The 18,995-nt window shown below is 44.6% G+C and overlaps 1 protein-coding gene across 3 annotated transcripts in view; it reads left to right on the forward strand.

The window, feature by feature from the left end:
• Window positions 1-18,995, forward strand: part of PARVA (parvin alpha) — a 153,291-nt gene that overhangs the window by 100,471 nt on the left and 33,825 nt on the right. For 2 of the 3 annotated variants that reach the window (XM_063092673.1, XM_063092676.1), the window contains exons 2-4: window positions 134-283; window positions 365-435; window positions 3,858-3,960. In XM_063092673.1, the coding sequence (XP_062948743.1) occupies window positions 134-283; window positions 365-435; window positions 3,858-3,960 (324 nt within the window). The remainder of the gene's footprint in view (window positions 1-133; window positions 284-364; window positions 436-3,857; window positions 3,961-18,995) is intronic. The other variant, XM_063092674.1, reaches the window with a different exon arrangement.

Genomic DNA, 18,995 nt, shown 5'->3' on the forward strand with positions numbered 1-18,995 from the left:
AGAGGTAAGCTGAAGGGGACAATTAGGTCTTTTCAGCACGGAGAGGCCATGAATCAATTGCAGGCTGAGAAAAAGCTGTAATAACCTTAGTGGATTTTTTTCTCAATATCAGTATCAAACACATTTGTTACAGAGATCCAATCCCCTGTCACCGGTCCATCAAAACGTGACCAAGCTCTCCCTTCTCTTTCAGTATCAGAGCTTCAGGAGGAGGGAATGAACGCCATCAACCTGCCCCTCAGCCCGATCCCCTTCGAGCTGGACCCTGAGGACACCATGCTGGGTAACTGTGCCTCTTGTACCTTTGGATTAGCTTAACGCCCTCACGTGTCACCACCCCCACTGAACTCCTTTTCTTTTCAAGAGGAGAACGAGGTACGAACGATGGTGGATCCAAACTCACGCAGTGACCCCAAACTTCAAGAACTGATGAAGGTAAGAAGAAATTAGGAGGGCCTCCAGGTGCCCTGCAGACTCAGCAGGCATCTGCAGACCCCGTGCTCTGTGCAGGCGCCGTGCAGCCACTGCAGAGGGTGAAAAGTCACAGCAGTCCCTGCCCTCGGGCAGCGTGTGGTGTAGCATAAGGGTGGTACTTGACACATGTCCAGTGAGTGGTGGTTGCCACAGCACCAGGGAAGTCACTACAAATAAGCAGACATTGGCCAGGATTTTCAAGTTCACAAAGTTCTTTCACTGGTTTTCTCGATGACTCAAAAACACTATGTGAAGTAGGAATTAGTATCATCCCCATTTTCCAGATGAGGAAACTGAGTCTCAGAAAAGCCAAGTGCCTTAAGTATAGTCAAGCTGAGTGGAGGAGGTGGAATTCAAACAGAAATAAGTGATATAAAATGAAACATTGTGCATAGTGTCCCTGGCACAGTGGCAGTCACCCTCTAAAACTGTTCATTTCTTCCCCATTCTTATTCCCTGTTCTGTGTTCTTCCTCTTCAGCTTCACCAGGCTGCACTTAAAATAAGACAAAAAGGCACGGACGTCAGAGAGATTCATTCACAGTGCAGATCTGAATATACCATATTCCCGCTCCAAACCTGTCTGTAGTTTCCCATCAGCTGGAGGTTGAAGCCCCTGCCCCTGCGGGTGGTGTCTGATGTCCTTGCTCTAGCCACCTCTTCAACCCCACATGGTCCCCTGCCTGGCAGCACTGGGACACCTGACCTGCTCAGCCAACCAGACCGTGCCTGCTGCCCGCACCCATACTGCCGTGCTTTGCCCAGACAGTGCCCTCGCTCGGCCCTGCTCTGTGCTGCTGTCTTTGATTCTGCCTCTGTAGTCTCCATAGGATATTACAGCTACTATACACTTTGCTGTCTCCTTCACTAAATGGTGAGCTTGTTGGGGTTAGAGACTGTCTTTCTTTCATCACTGTACCTCCAGGATCTAGCACAGAATGTCACATATAGCAGGTATTTAGTAAACACTGGATGGACGGGGAGGGGGGAGGGAGGGAAGGTGAGTAGGAGGGTGGGTAGGATTCTCAAAAGCAGCCAGGCTATTCAGCAGCAGAGTCAGGAGTCGTCACCATGGTTGAGGCTTCCTCAGTGGAGAGACCCATGTGACTGGAGGACTAAGGGCAGTCTTTTCAGAGGAGGTGTATAAATGTCCTGTCTGTCTGTTGCCTGCCTGAGTCAGCAGTGCCCTTACCCCAGAGTCCAGGGAACTAGCAGAAAGAAGGCAGCCTGGGCCAGGGACATAACCTGAGCCCCACAGGTGGGCTGGGTTATGAATGTCATGTATCTGGCCCATCACAGTCTCTGCTGCATCCACAGAGGGCTGCCCTCGCCCAGAAAGACCCCAAGCCTTCATCTTGCTGTGCAGGGAGAGGGTGGAACAGCCATGGTTGAGTCTCTGCCTGTCAGATGGCACTCGACATGCTGGAATGGGCTGTGCTCCTGCTTCCTGGGAGACCTCCAAGGGTGAAGATGTGGTCAGAATGGGCTCTGAGTGGTTTAGGCTTTGGCGATGATCTCTCAGACCCAGACCTGCACCCAGGCCCAGTTGGTGGGAGTGGAAGATTGGAGACGCATTGCTGCACATAGGCCGGAGCTCTGGGTGCTGTCCAAAGGCACAGCATTGCACTGCAGGCCACCTCCTCACCCCAGGGAGAGAGTCGACTTTCCACATCTAAGCCGCTTTGACCACCTTGAAATCCTAGTCTTCCTGGTCAACCCCTAGTCTTCCAAGAGTCTCCTCAAACACGAGCACACGAGCCTTTCTCTGAAAGCTTCCCCTCATTCCTGCTCCCTCCTGCCCACTCCCAGCCTGAGCGGGGCCTCTCCTCTCCCTTAGCACCATGTACTCCCCTCCCCAAAGGCTTTGAATGCTTTATGTTGTAATCCTTTAGTTGACTGGCTTTCTCCCTGCAAGCCTCTCCAGAACAGAGACTGGGTCTTACTGTGTTGGCTACAAGGCAATTCCTGGTACATGGTAGGCACTCGATAATTACCATCGCCCTGCCCTGGGGCAGTAGAAAATGTGCTGTGCTGCCCCCAGGTTCCATTGTCAGCCCCCCTGGGGTGGAAAGCCTGCCTGGCTACTGCCGGTGTTGTTCAGGCAGCGTATTTATGCTAAGGCAAAGATGGCAGATGCAAAAGACGATGTTCTATATGATTCTGTTTATATGAAATCGTAGAAAAGGCAAAACCTCAGTGGTTCCCTGAGGCCTGTGGTCGGGGAGGAGATTGAGTACAAAGAAAAGCGTCTGAGAGGGAGGGAGCTATGCTGTATCTTGATTGTAGTGGGGGTTACACAACTGTGCACAATGACCAAAACTCACCACTGTAGACTTAAAATTGATTAATTTGATTACATATAGATTATGTCTTAATAAACAACAACAAAAAAAGTGCAAATAAAAAAGGCAATATACAGGTTTTGGGTTTCTTACCTGAAAAACGGAGATAAGTACATGCTTTCCAGGGGTGTTGTGTGGATTAATTAAATGAGATATCACATACAATGCCTCTGCTCAATGCCTGGCACACAGTATGCTCTGGGTAGTGACAGCTGCTAAGGTCAGACAAGACAGAGGAGACTGCCCTGCCCTCTGAGAGGCGGCTTGGCACCATGAGGAGGACACGAGCTTCAGAGTGAGATGGACGAGGGCTCCACTCCTGTCTCCACCCCAGTTAGCTCTGTGACCTTGGGCACGTCTGTCTACTACTGTGCTGATTCATCCTTCGGAGTATGGGGTGACAGTAACCACCTCACCAAATGTCATAATGGGAGAGTGCTTTATTTATTAAGATCTGCCTTTTATTGAGTATTTGGTCCTTGCCATAGTGATTCTTTTCTACCACCTGTTGTGGGAGGTACTTTAATGCTGAATTTAGAGATGGGGACCCAGAGGCTCAGAGAAGATAACTAGCTTGCCTTAGATTTAGATCATAGGGATACACAAACACACACACAGGTATGTAGATGACAGAGGAGCACACACACACACACGTTCATAGATGACAGGGGTACAGAACCAGTTAGTAGGTAGAGCTGGAGTTTCAACCCTTCAGTGTAACTCCAAAGCCTATACCCTTGTCTGGCACAAAGCCACACTGTGTGAATGTTGCTTGCTATTAGGGTAGGGAGTGGTAGGGGCTAGAAGATATTAGCAGGGACATTGATGCCACCAGCGCTAGAAGAGCTTACACCTGAAAATTAACAGGGCCACTGGACTCACACGCACAGCCACCTGTCCACATCCTGGGTCATGTGGGTAGCTCTGCTTTTAAAATCTGAAGTTCATTTGGATTTTAATTGTCCAGGATAAGAAAGCTGGTCTATAAGAAAATATTCCATGACTCTTCTCTTATTCTTGCTTTTTCTCTCTCTCTCTGTAGGTATTAATTGACTGGATTAATGACGTATTGGTTGGAGAAAGAATCATTGTGAAAGACCTGGCTGAAGATTTATATGATGGACAAGTCCTGCAGAAGCTTTTTGGTAGGAGGAAAGTTGAATGTTGCAGTGGATGTTTTTAACCTGCAGGCAGATGGATCACTTACTGCTAGCTAGGAGTTGTTCTGAGTTCACAGCGGCTTACCTGGCAATGAATGTGTAGACTGTGGGATGACAGATCAGTGAAGGCTTTAGATGTCCTCTTGGAATCTGATTGACCTGAGCAAATTGCAGAGGGAGTCTTGATGGCCAGATGGGCCTGGTCCCCCAGCAGTCAAGGGTTAGCAGCTGGGTGGATGAAAAGACCCCACTGGATAGCTGGAAAACATGCTTCATCCTTTCTGGAAAATTGTGCATTTGTGGCCTCTATAGGTATATTTACATGCGTGTGGGTGTACGTGTTTTTAGATCTCTGTCATCTATGGACAGGTGTGTGTGTGTGCGTGCCTCTGTGATCTGTGGACATGTATATTTGTGTGTGTGTGTGTGTGTGTGTGTGCGTGCGCGCGCGCACGCGCGTGTGCCCGCGTGCATGCAGGCACTCCTCCCTGATCTACAGACCTCTGTGTCCCTCTCCAGGCTGGGTGCCTGTATGTGCCTCTGCGCTGTTTGGGGCCTGGGTGTTTCTGTGTGAGCTGCCTCTGTGAAGAGGACTGTGTCACTTCACAGCTGTTTATGTTCATATGTCCATGACAATATAAGGCCAAAGGGGAGGGAAAGGAGAATGCAAGGGTGATCTCAGGGTTGAAAGGACAAATTCTGCTTGAGTGAAACTGGGTTTCCCCTCACTGTTCCTCATTTTATCTCTGGCCCAAACTTCCTCCTCCAATTCTTAACTACCCACTGGGCACCTCTACCTGGGTGCACCTTAGACTAAATTTACCCACTTTCCTAAAGATGTTTCTCTCCTGAGTTAACAGAATCCTCTCCTGTCCCCCTTCCACCCTGCCCCATGATTATGGGGGGGTCACCAAGGCCCATTTCTTCTTGCTCAAAAATCTCCTGAATTCGTCCCTTGCCATTTTCACTCGTCTGATCTGCTCTTGTCTGAACTCTTGGAAAAGCTTCTATACTCATCTCTTTGCCTCCCATCTCCCCTCCTCCAACCTATTCCCTACACAGCTGGCAGAGGAACCTTTTTAAATCACAGGTCTAGTCTTGCCAGTACAGTACCTGTTGTAACTCTCAGTGGCTCTCTCCTGCCGGACAAAGTCCAGACCCCTTAGCACAACATTCACAACATTTCATCTTCTGACCCCTGGCTGTCTTTACAGCCCCACCTGCGGTCACTGACACACTGGTGGCTGGTGCAATGTGGTAATACATGTAAAGTGCTTAGAACAGTGCCTGACACATAGTAAGTGCCCAGTAAATATCTGTCGTCATTGTTGGTTTTACTTTTGTTATGTGTACCATTGCTACATTATTACAAATGCCATGCATATTAACACCCCAATACTTTGCCCTTCTGCCTCTAAGGCCCTTCTTCCTCTTTTATCCACCTGGGCAAGTGACATTGCTCATTCTTCTAATCTCTAGAATCAATCAAATGTGCCTCCCTTTATATCCTTTTCAACCGAGTCACATCCAGAAGAGATAATCATGTATTCTTCTGTATCCACCCCTTATATACATCTGAGGGAATATATACAAATATACGTGCGCACACACATACATGTAAATATATATGCAGACACAAATGTGTATGTGTATATATACACGCCTTATTATAAGACTTTCCATGTTGTTTGTAGTTGTTTGTGTAAATGCATGTGGGCTTCTCAAGGGCAGGAGCCACGTCTTATTTATCGATCCAGACTTCTCTAGCACTATCAGGTTGCCTAGCACATGTTACCTCGCACTTAATCAATGTTTACTGAATGAATGAATGAATGAATGAGTGGCTAATATAAAATCTACTAATTTCCAGGAAGCTAAACTGATCTGGTACTCCAACATCAATATTAATGAGTGGTAATATTTAAAGGCTTGAAAACTCCAACTGAACACATAGAGGAAATGAAAACACTTTGGCATGTGTAGACATAGAGAAGCCATGAGCCTCCCAGTGACTGCACCTTTTAACTCCTCCAGCAAATTTCTAGTCAGGATCTGGAACTGTCTCGAAATGTTCTACGCTAGGCTTTCAAAGCAAGGGTGGAGCGTGGCCACGGAGCAACAGACCGTGGTCATGAAGTAATCTTGCCTCCGGGAATGGTTACAAAATAGTGCAACATTGCATCTGTGCAGCTTAGGGTCAGGCATCACGTACAATCAGATTAGATTCAGATCTCATCCTTCATTGTGAAAAGGTCATTCCCAACAGAGGTGATGCTTCTTTTGTAAACTTATGTTTAGGCCTTACGTGGGTCTAAGTCTGGACATGCACATTCAAAACCTATAAGCAGGATACCCAGGTGGAGGTGGGATCTGTCCGGAGACAGAGTTGTGAGTGACCCCTGTGGCCCCAAGTTCCCCCCTGGCTATTTTCTGTCTCCCTTCTTTCCCAGCCAAGTTTCTCCAGAGTGTTTGGACTCACTATATCTTCTGCACACTGCTTGCCGTTCCCCTCCACGGTATGGGCTGGCCGCCTCCCCATCTTTCCATCAGTTTTTCCTGCCAAGACAACCCATGCCCATGCCAAGTTAGACTTCCCCTTCTTCTGGCATTGGACTGAACGTCTCATCCCCCTCCCGCCTGCTGGTGTCGTCCTCAAGCTGTCCTGCCTCTCCTCCACTCAGATGCCTGCTCCTCAGTCTTCATTCACTCCTCTTTCCATTATGGCTGGGATTTCTGTCTTCCATCCTTGGCCCTCTTCTCTTTTCCTTTCGTACCCTCTTCCTGGATGATTTCATTCACTGCTGCAGTTCCAGCCATCGCCTCTCCAGTAATTGCTCTTGGGTCTGTATTTCTAGAACAGCTTTCTCTTTGAGGCTGTAAGGTTATTTTTTAACCGCCTTCTTGACATCCCCACCTGGGTGTCCCACAGCCACCTTGTAACCAACCTGCCCCAAACTGAGCTTCGTATCCTCCTGCTCCCCAACAAATCCATTCTGTTTTCCACTTTGATGAACGGTATTGCTACCCCATAGCCAGCTGCTCAGATTAGAAACCCAGGAGTCATCCTGGATTGCTCCTTCTCCTTCATTCCTCATATTCTGTTAGTCACAGCCGTGACAGTCGTACTCCTATGTATATGCATCACATCTGTCCCTTTTCTCAGCTGGTATGTGAAGCACTTAGCAATGTGCCTGGTGCCCTGAGCACTGGGCAGGTGTTAGCTCTCACCATTATTCTCCAGCCCCTCTAGGGCCACCTTATCTCATCTCAGAACCTCATCATTTTTCTTAGGTTCTTTGGCTCCAAAATCCTTTTCTCTGTTATGCTATTTCCTCCCTTGGTAGCACTCTGAAGATTTTCCAGATCTTTATATTTCCTAGTTTTCTTAGATGAACTCATAGGACATTTGTCACTTTTTTAACTTTAACTTTGAACCAATTTGGGGCTTATAGTGGAGTTGCAAAGGTAGTATAAAGAGTTCCTATGTGTCCTTCATCCAGCTTCCCCTACTGTTTGCAACTTACTCAATCATCATGCAGGTATCAAAACTTGAAATTAACCTTAGTACAGTGCATAGCTAGATTACAGAATTCATTGGGCTTCACCAATTTTTAATGTATTGTCCTTTTTTGGTTCTAGGATCTAATCCAGGATCCCACATTGCATTTTAGTTGTCAAATCTCCAGCATTTCCTCCAATCTATGATAGTTTGTCAATATTTCTTGTGTCTTTCCTGACCTTGGCACTTTTGAAGAGTTCTAGCCCTTATTTTATAGAACTGCCCTCAATTTAGGTTTGTCTGGTGTTTTCTCAGGATTAGATTAAGCTATACATTTGGGGGAGGAATCTCACAGAGTGATGTACCCTTCCCAGTGCATAGTACCAGGAGTACATAATGTTTATATGTCTTATCACTGGTGATTTTAACCTTGACCATGTGATAAAGGGGTATCTGCCAGATTTCTTCAGTGTAAAGTTAATCTTTTTCTCTTTGTAATTAATTAATTTGTTTGGGGGGAAGATACTTTCAGACCATGCAAGTATCCTGTTTCTCCTTAAAATTGTCCAACTAATTTTAGCATCCATCAGTGGAACACATCTGCTGCAATTATTGTGGTGTTCTAATGGTGATTTTTCTTTTCCTTATTTCTCCTACATTTGTTATTTGGAATTATTCTGAAAAGAAGAGTCATCACTCCCATTTATTTTTCTTTTTTTTTTTTTTTTTTTTTTTTTTTTTTAATTTTATTTTGTCGATATACATTGTAGCTGATTAATGCTCCCCATCACCAAAACCTCCCTCCCTTCTCCCTCCCCCCCCTCCCCCCAACAATGTCCTTTCTGTTTGTTTGTTGTATCAACTTCAAATAATTGTGGTTGTTATATCTTCTTCCTCCCCGCCCCCCGGGTTGTGTGTGTATGTGTGTATGTGTGTGTGTGAATTTATATATTAATTTTTAGCTCCCTCCAATAAGTGAGAACATGTGGTATTTCTCTTTCTGTGCCTGACTTGTTTCACTTAATATAATTCTCTCAAGGTCCATCCATGTTGTTGCAAATGGCAGTATTTCATTCGTTTTTATAGCTGAGTAGTATTCCATTGTGTAGATGTACCACATTTTCCGTATCCACTCATCTGATGATGGGCATTTGGGCTGGTTCCAACTCTTGGCTATTGTAAAGAGTGCTGCGATGAACATTGGGGAACAGGTATACCTTCGACTTGATGATTTCCATTCCTCTGGGTATATTCCCAACAGTGGGATGGCTGGGTCGTATGGTAGATCTATTTGCAATTGTTTAAGGAACCTCCATACCATTTTCCATAGAGGCTGCACCATTTTGCAGTCCCACCAACAATGTATGAGAGTTCCTTTTTCTCCGCAGCCTCGCCAGCATTTATCGTTCATAGTCTTTTGGATTTTAGCCATCCTAACTGGGGTTAGATGGTATCTCAATGTGGTTTTGATTTGCATTTCCCGGATGCTGAGTGATGTTGAGCATTTTTTCATATGTCTGTTGGCCATTTGTAGATCTTCCTTAGAGAAATGCCTACTTAGCTCTTTTGCCCATTTTTTAATTGGGTTGCTTGTTTTCTTCTTGTAAAGTTGTTTGAGTTCCTTATATATTCTGGATATTAATCCTTTGTCAGATGTATATTTTGCAAATATTTTCTCCCACTCTGTTGGTTGTCTTTTAACTCTTTTAATTGTTTCTTTTGCTGTGCAGAAGCTTTTTAGTTTGATATAATCCCATTTGTTTATTTTTCCTTTGGTTGCCCGTGCTTTTGGGGTCGTATTCATGAAGTCTGTGCCCAGTCCTATTTCCTGAAGTGTTTCCCCTATGTTTTCTTTAAGAAGTTTTATTGTCTCAGGGTGTATATTTAAATCCTTAATCCATTTTGAGTTGATTTTAGTATACGGTGAGAGGTATGGATCTAGTTTCATTCTCCTGCATATCGATATCCAGTTATCCCAGCACCACTTGCTGAAGAGGCAGTCCCTTCCCCAGTGAATAGGCTTGGTGCCTTTGTCAAAGATCAGATGGCAGTAAGTGTGTGGGTTGATTTCTGGATTCTCTATTCTATTCCATTGGTCAGTGTGTCTGTTTTTATGCCAGTACCATACTGTTTTGGTTATTATAGCTTTGTAGTATAGCTTAAAGTCAGGTAGTGTTATGCCTCCAGCTTTATTTTTTTTGCTGAGCATTGCTTTGGCTATTTGTGGTCTTTTATTGTTCCATATAAATGTCTGAATAGTTTTTTCCATTTCTGAGAAAAATGTCTTTGGAATTTTGATGGGGATTGCATTGAATTTGTATATCACTTTGGGTAGTATGGACATTTTCACTATGTTGATTCTTCCAATCCAAGAGCATGGAATATCTTTCCATCTTCTTGTATCCTCTCTAATTTCTCTCAGCAGTGGTTTGTAGTTCTCATTATAGAGATTTTTCACCTCCTTGGTTAACTCAATTCCTAAGTATTTTATTTTTTTGGTGGCTATTGTAAATGGGCAGGCTTTCTTGATTTCTCCTTCTGCATGTTCACTATTGGAGAAAATAAATGCTACTGATTTTTGTGTGTTGATTTTGTATCCTGCTACTGTGCTGAAATCATTTATCAATTCCAACAGTTTTTTTGTAGAGGTTTTAGGCTGTTCGATATATAGGATCATGTCATCTGCAAACAGGGACAGTTTGACTTCATCTTTTCCAATCTGGATGCCCTTTATTTCCTTCTCTTCTCTGATTGCTCTGGCTAGTACTTCCAACACTATGTTGAATAGGAGTGGTGAGAGTGGGCATCCTTGTCTAGTGCCTGTTCTTAAAGGAAAAGCTTTCAGCTTTTGCCCATTCAGGATGATATTGGCAGTGGGTTTGTCATATATGGCTTTAATTATGTTGAGATACTTTCCCTCTATACCTAACTTATAGAGGGTCTTTGTCATGAATGAGTGCTGAACTTTATCAAATGCTTTTTCAGCATCTATAGAGATGATCATATGGTCCTTGTGTTTGACTTTATTAATATGGTGTATCACATTTATTGATTTGCGTATGTTGAACCAACCTTGCATCCCTGGGATGAATCCCACTTGATCGTGATGAATAATTTTTCGTATGTGTTGCTGTATTCTGTTTGCTAGTATTTTAGTGAGGATTTTTGCATCTATATTCATCAAGGATATCGGCCTGTAGTTTTCTTTTTTGGTTATATCTTTACCTGGTTTTGGTATCAGGATGATGTTTGCTTCATAGAATGAGTTTGGGAGATTTGCGTCCGTTTCAATCTTTTGGAATAGTTTGTAAAGAATCGGTGTCAATTCCTCTTTGAATGTTTGGTAAAATTCTGCTGTGAATCCATCTGGTCCTGGGCTTTTCTTTGTTGGGAGCCTTCTGATAACAGCTTCAATCTCCTTTATTGTTATTGGTCTGTTCAGATTTTCTACGTCTTCACCGTTCAGTTTTGGGAGCTTGTGTGTGTCCAGAAATTTATCCATTTCCTCCAGATTTTCAAATTTGTTTGCGTACAGTTGTTTATAGTAGTCTCGAATGATTCCTTGTATTTCAGATGAATCAGTTGTAATATCGCCTTTTTCATTTCTAATTTTTGTTATTTGAGTCTTCTCTCTTCTTTTTTTTGTTAGCCATGCTAATGGTTTGTCAATTTTATTTATCTTTTCAAAAAACCAACTTTTTGATTCGTTGATCTTTTGAATTGTTTTTTGGTTTTCAATTTCATTCAGTTCTGCTCTGATCTTAATGATTTCTTTCCGTCTGCTAACTTTAGGATTGGATTGTTCTTGTTTTTCTAGTTCTTTAAGGTGAAGTGTTAGGTTGTTCACTTGCCATCTTTCCATTCTTCTGAAGTGAGCATTTAATGCAATAAATTTTCCCCTCAATACTGCTTTTGCAGTATCCCACAGGTTTTGGTATGATGTATCATTGTTTTCATTAGTTTCAATAAACTTTTTGATTTCCTGCTTGATTTCTTCTTGGACCCATATGTCATTAAGTAGAATGCTGTTTAATTTCCATGTGTTTGTATAGTTTCCAGAGTTTCGTTTGTTATTAATTTCTAGTTTTAATCCATTGTGGTCTGAGAAGATACATGGGATAATTCCAATTTTTTTGAATTTATTGAGACTTGATTTGTGACCTAATATGTGATCTATCCTGGAGAATGATCCATGTGCTGATGAGAAGAATGAATATTCTGAGGTTGTTGGGTGGAATGTTCTGTAGATATCTGCCAATTCCAATTGGTCTAGAGTCTTGTTTAGATCTTGTGTTTCTCTACTGATTCTTTGCCTAGATGATCTGTCTAATATTGACAGTGGAGTGTTCAGGTCCCCTGCTATTATGGTATTAGTGTCTATTTCCTTCTTTAGGTCTAATAGAGTTTGTTTTATAAATCTGGCTGCTCCAACATTGGGTGCGTACATATTTATGATTGTTATGTCTTCTTGATGGATCAGTCCTTTTATCATTAAGTAGTGTCCCTCATTGTCTCTTTTTATGGTTTTTAGTTTAAAGTCTATTTTGTCAGATATAAGAATAGCCACTCCAGCTCGTTTTTCTTTTCTGTTTGCATGGTAAATCTTTTTCCATCCTTTCACTCTTAGTCTGTGTGAATCTTTATGGGTGAGGTGGGTCTCTTGTAGGCAGCATATAGTTGGGTCCTGCTTTTTGATCCAGTCAGCCAGTCTGTGTCTTTTAATTGGGGAATTTAAGCCTTTAACATTAAGAGTTGTTATTGAAAGGTGTTGATTTATTCCTAGCATTTTATTGGTTGTTTGGTTGTCTTAGGTGTCTTTTGTTCCTTGCTTTCTGATTTACTGTTTGGTTTCTTTGTTTGTTGGTTCCTTAGGTTGTAGATAGTGTTTTTGTTAGCTTGTTTTCTCTTCATGAATGCCATTTTTATTGTACTAGCGGGTTTAGATTTTTCTTAGGTTTTTATGGCAGTGGTAGTTATTTTTCAGGAACCAAACCCAGTACTCCCTTGAGGATTTCTTGTAAGGGTGGTCTTGTGGTAGTGAACTCCCGCAGTTTTTGTTTGTCTGAGAAATATACTATTTGCCCCTCATTTCGGAAGGATAGCCTTGCAGGGTAGAGTATTCTTGGCTGGCAATCTTTGTCTTTTAGTATTTTGAAAATATCATCCCATTCCTTTCTAGCTTTTAGGGTTTGTGATGAAAAGTCTGATGTTAACCTGATTGGGGCTCCCTTATAGGTGATTTGACGCTTCTCTCTTGCAGCTTTTAAGATTCTCTCTTTGTCTCTGAGTTTTGCCAATTTGACTATGACATGTCTTGGAGAAGGCCTTTTTGGGTTGAATACGTTTGGAGATCGTTGAGCTTCCTGGATCTGAAGATCTGTGATTTTTCCTATACCTGGGAAGTTTTCTGCCACTATTTTGTTGAATATGTTTTCAATGGAATCTCCATTTTCCTCCCCTTCTGGAATACCCATGACTCGGATATTTGAGCGCTTGAGGTTGTCTGATATCTCTCTCAGATTTTCTTCCATGTCCTTGATTCTTTTTTCTTTCTTTTTGTCTGCTTGTGTTATTTCAAACAGCCCATCTTCAAGTTCAGAGGTTCTCTCTTCAACTTCGACAAGCCTGCTGGTTAAACTCTCCGTTGTGTTTTTTATTTCGCTGAATAACTTCTTCAGTTCAGCAAGTTCTGCTACATTTTTTTTCAGGACATTGATTTCCTTGTATATTTCCTCTTTCAGATCCTGTATACTTTTCCTCATTTCATCATGATGTCTAGCTGAGTTTTCTTGTATCTCATTCAGTTTCCTTAGAATTATCACTCGAAATTCCTTGTCAGTTATTTCAAGGGCTTCTTGTTCTATAGGATCTAGAGTATGAGATTTATTAACTTTTGGTGGTGTACTTTCTTGATTTTTTGTATTTCTGGTGTCTTTTTTTTGGTGTTTATTCATTGTTGCAGGGGGTTTCACAGTCCACCGGTTTAAGACTAATGACTAACTAGGATGTTGCTGTGGTTGACAATTTGGTATGGCTCCCGCCGTGACTGCTCAGTTGGCCTCTAGTGTCTTGTGTGTGTGGTTGCCTCGGGTCTTGGGCTTCTCCGGGGATCCACCTTTCTGGTCAGCTTGTACTCTGCTGGGCTGGTGGATCACGTACCACAGGGTGTGTGATCTCTGTTGAGCTTTCACTTTCTGTACAGGACTTCTCCCCGTTCCGTGTGCTCTGGCCCAGGCTGTTAGATCGTGCAGTGGCGACCCCACCGGGTGTGTGGTTTCTGTCGAGTCTCTGCCTCCCTGGCCGCACGTCTCCCCCCTCTGTGCACACTGTGCTGGGCTGGGGCGTGTCTTCTGCACCCCTCGTCTATCAGCTGGGCCTTCAAGACCCTGCTCAGCACCGCCTCGCCCAGGAAGTCTACCAGGTTTCTGCTAGGCACAGACGACCGGTCTCTCTGGGTGCCTTTGTAGCACTGTGTAGATCTTTCTCGGGTCTTGTTCACCTTTGTATCCCCCCGGTATAAACCGAGTCTAGTGCCCGCCTGCAGCCTGCTCTCCGGCAGGTTCAAGCGGACCTGGGAACTCTCCTACCACACTATTCCCAACCAGAAATTCGTTAGGCTTTTTTCCAAACTGGTGGTCGCAGAGATGGTATCTGCCTCCCAGTAACAGGAAGTTTACCGGGGCCGGAGTCCAGGGTGTGGTGGAGTGACAGTCGGCCCGCCCGTACTTCCTAGCCCTCCCAAAACTGGTCGGGACGCCCCACACCCCCAGCCCTGCCAGAGAACCGCGGAGGGAGTGGGAGAGGAGGTCGGCCCGCAGGGTCCGGAAAGCCCCGCGCCAGGCCAAGCAAATGGGCTCAGTGATGGCCGAGCAGGGCAGAGCTGCCCGCACCTGGGAAAATGGAGGCAGCACCGTGGCAGTGAGTGGCCTGGTGGTGCAGGCGGGAGCCGCGTGGGCATTCACCCCCCGAAAAGAGCTGTGCCAGGGATCACTCACAGTGCTGTGCCAGGTCGGGCGCTCGCTCTGTCTCTGGTTTGTTGCCTTCTGTGTTCTCAGCGCTGCCGCCTCGGGCTGTTCAGTCGCGGCGCCGCTCGGGCGCTCCCAGGAATCTTCTTTAATGCCGGCCTGAAACCTCGAATCCTGAATAGGGCAGCTGGCCGCCTTCAGTGCGGCCCCAGCCTCCGGGATCCTGGCTGCATCCACAGCAGCCCTGGCGCCGTGTTCCCTGTTTCAAGACTCACTTTTGCAGCTAAGAATCAGTTCTTTTCCTGCTCCACACTTCAAAGCTGTTGCCTGTAAATGAGGCAGCATCTCCTGCCGGGGGCAAAGTGGCGTTGAGCCCCCACGACCGGCCAGCAGCAGCAGTCCTCCCTTAAGAGATGGCCAGAGGAAGGTCCACAAGTTTCCCGGCTGCCTGAGGCCCAGTGGCCACCTTTTCCACCTCAGCTACTCCGCGCCAGCCGCCGCAGCCGCCGCCATCTTGAAACTCGTCCCATTTATTTTTCAAGTACTTATTTTTATCTCTATGGACATAAGGACATTTATTTTGTACTTTGGGTTATAATCTAGTATGAACATTATTATTTGCTCATATAGCTCTTTCAGGTAGGCTCCTGGACACCTTTGATGTGCTGCTTCATGTTGTTTTTCTTATTCCAGTTGTGGAATTGACCACTTCTCCAAGGAGTCCTGACTTTTTTAATTGAAGAATGGTGTTTAGACATCAAGATATGGGTATACTAGTGAGTGTTTTTTACTTGCTATCTGCAGCGTAAATAAGTATCTGTACATATGTACAGTTCTCTCACCTGGTGATACCAAGATGAACCAGGCATGATCATTTCCAGAAATTTAGGTTCCAGTTTACTGGAGCTTGAGCCTCCATAATACTGAGTTGGTTGAGCCTGGAGAGTTAGACTGGGCTGAGTTTGAGATTAGTAAACTAACTAGGAAACACTGGCACTTAGAAGGCGATGGAAATGGCATTGGGGCCTCCAGGAGTGCACAGACATCAGGATAAGAATATGTAATCCAGGAAGCCATGTTGATGACTTCGTGGAACAAAGACTCGAAACCTGGAATCAGAAGTGAGCAAGAGGCCAAGGCAGGTATCACTTGGCAGAGGGTTGTGTGTTTTGTTGTTATGGTGAAAACCTGAGCAGGTGGACTTGGCTGAGATGACAGGTGGACTTGGCTGAGGAATGGCTGGGTGTCCTCTGATCCTGAGTTCTGTGGGGAGAAGGACCATGCCTGGTTCACCATGGCATGGCCAGATGCTCCTTGCTCAGGTGCAGTGTCTCCTCTGCTTGCAGGGAAACAGCCCTTGCCAGAGTCCCCAGGCATTTCTGGTGGGTTCTCTTGGGATAGCTTCCCTCCAGTCCTTTCTTAATTGCCTCATCAGGCTGCCCCACTGCTGCCTTTGTTTTCTGGGTCTTCCCACTCAGTTTAGGTTTTCCTAAAAGCAGATGCTGAGATAAGGACTTGGGTGGAGGAAGTTTACATGGGAGGTGATCGCGAAAGTACAAATAACTGAATGGGGAAAGAAAGAGGGGAAGAGAGAAATGGCAATGAAGAGTGTGTTGAGATAGCAGCTCTGTTTGCAACCAGGGCTCATTCCTGGGCCCTCTGAGAAACCAGGTGACAACACACCTCAAAATCACCCTTCCCAGTAATTTATCCTACAGCTCCCATCGCCCTGCAGTTGAAGGTTGCCCATGCAGGAAATAGAAACCTCCAGGGTATACTCGTGTGGTGGCAGAGAAGCCCTGGGCAGAAATGGGAGAGCCTAGGAGCTGGAGATGGTAACCATCAGTGTGCTGGGAGCAGTCTGCAGCTGCAGGTGAATGCACATGGGCCAGGGAGCTCTGGGAGGAGGCATCAATATCACCCAGAGACCAGAGGTGCAGCCACCTTTCCTGAGAGGCTGTTGCTCCTGACATTGGCCATTTCTCTGTGCCTTCAGTGTCGCTGCCAGGGAAACAGCAGATGCTGCTGGCCACTCTGGCCTGCCTCTTTGTGATGCCCACCCCCACCCCTGATAGAAGCTGCTCCAGCCTTTTCCATACCTCAGAGCAAAAGCTTCCCAGCCCCAGGATGAGGAGGCAGTTCCTCCCTACACCGTGCTGAAGATTCACCTCACTTCTTGTCCCAGGATTACCCACTTCCAGAGTGACTGATGAATGCAACATCCTCAGCTTCCCCAGAGTATACGCCTACCCACAGCTCCAATAAGAACATCCCAGAATCATCCAAAGTGGGGACATGTTTCCCAGCATCTCAGTTACGTGGTTGTGGCCATGGTCACCTTATTAGAGTCACATCCCCAGCACCTAGGCAATAGACATGACTGAGTGACAGACAGGGGTTACGCAATTCCAGGGAAATGCCTACACAACATAATTCATCATTTCATTTGCACATGAGCACTGCCTGTTTCTTGTTCAGGTTTCCTGACTTGGGATGGTCATGTGAGTTTCCTTACGGTATTTTATTTGACTCATCCGTATCTTTGAACACGTGCACTTAGACCTGGAGAGTCATAAGGTTACAAGGTCCTTCCTTTTAGTTTTCATAATAGCATATGACTAAAACAGGATTTCTTCAGGCCTGAGACTAAGAAACGCCCCGTGGGCATACAAGTTCTGCAGGAGGGCTGTTGTCATGTGTGTTGTATGGTGGGGTGTGTGTGTGATTTTCTTTTTCCCTGATAGACCTTCTAGGGTGCATTTTATGCTGATCTTAATCTAGTCAAATAATATCACTATTTGGTTTGCTGACTGCTGAGTTTAGGGATATAAATGTAAATACTTCACAGTGCTGTCTTCAGGTAACTCACAACCCAGTAGTACAAGGGAAGGTGAGAGATCAAGTAGGAGTTTGGGAAAGGTTTCATGAAAGAGGGGGCATCATGAACAGGGTCTTACAGAAGGAGCAGAATTTCAATTAAGTGAGGAAGGAGAAGAGCATTCTAGCAGCACAGTAAGAGAGTTGTCGGGAAGCCTCTGTCAGTCTGGTTGCTAGTGATGGGAGAATCTTATGGGGCCAATGAGCAGGTGGGTCGGCGATCATCAGGACTGGCTGAGTAGGAAGTGTGGTAACAAAGATAAGACCCTGCTCCCAGGTCTTGGTTTCTAATACCATTGTCCAATAATACGAACCAAGGCTTCTTAGAGAAATGACTAAGTCTAGGACTGGGGCAGGGAATACAGATTAGCCTGGAGTGCCTTGGGGTGCTAAAAAGAAGTGCTAAGAAAAAAAAAAAAAAAATATATATATATATATATATATATATATATATATATATATATATATATATATATATATGGGGCTGCATGATGAAAGTGTCCAGGACCAACCTGAAAGAGCTCCCAATGGCCAAAACTGGAATTATTTAAGAAAAGAAAAAGAATAACAATAGTATTGGATTATAACGCAAAGTCTAAAATAAATATCCTTAAGTTGATACTGATATAAATAAATATGAGCAAATAAATGGGAGCAAAAAGATAATTCTTTCCAAATACTTTATGTTAATGCAACCCCGAGTGGCTGAACTTAGCGACTGGCTTCCAATGATTAGGGTTGTGGGGAGTGATAAAACGGCACTTCACCTGTTGGTCTTCCTCCCACAATCCAGTCTACCCAGAGAAAACAGGAAAAACCCAGCACTCTTCAAAACAGTCAAGGTCATGAAAAAACAAGAAAAGTATGAAAACTATCACAGAACAGAGGAGACTGAGGAGACATGAAGAATAGATGTCATATCCTGGACGGTTTCCTGGAACAGTAGAAGGACATTATGGAAAGACTAGTGAATCTGAATAAAGTATGGATTTTAGTTAACTGTTATGTATCAGTGTCATACAGATGTACCATAGGGGACAAATGTACCATAGTAATGTAAGATGTTAACAGTAGGGGAAACTGGGTTCAGCATATGCAGGAACTGTCTATATTATCTTTACAACTTTTCCATAAATCTAAAAGCCATTGCAAATGAAAAGTTTATTTAAAATAAAGAAAGTAGATGAGGCCCACATTAGAGAGGAGCTTGAACTAAGAGTTTTAGACATATTGGTCGGGCAGTGGTAACTAGTGACAGCTATGAGCAATGTGACATGATCAGAAATGGGGCTTTAGGAAGATAACGTAGGAGCAGGAGGAGGCTGTGTAGAGATGGTGGAGGAGACTGCAGCAGAGCATCTCCTCGTGACATAACAATAGTGTCAAACGAGAGGAGTGGCAGTGTGGATGGAGAAAAGCTTTAAGAGGATCTAGTGATATAAGGAATGAGCAGCTAGGGCAAGCCAGGTTGCCTGTATGTGGCAGGTGTTGAGTGGGGTTTGATCATATTGGCTTTGTGGGTCTCTTCCTCGTGCCCAGAGGTGCTTGGGCTGAAGTAGCAACTATGATAAAATTGAAACAGGAATTAAGAAAAAGACAGGAGATCTACATTCCAATCTTGGTTCCCCCACTAAAACATATCTCTGCTACTCAGATCACTCTTCTGTAAAACCAGAAAG

Source organism: Cynocephalus volans, chromosome 4, assembly GCF_027409185.1.
Source record: "Cynocephalus volans isolate mCynVol1 chromosome 4, mCynVol1.pri, whole genome shotgun sequence".
Lineage (NCBI taxonomy): Eukaryota > Metazoa > Chordata > Mammalia > Dermoptera > Cynocephalidae > Cynocephalus > Cynocephalus volans.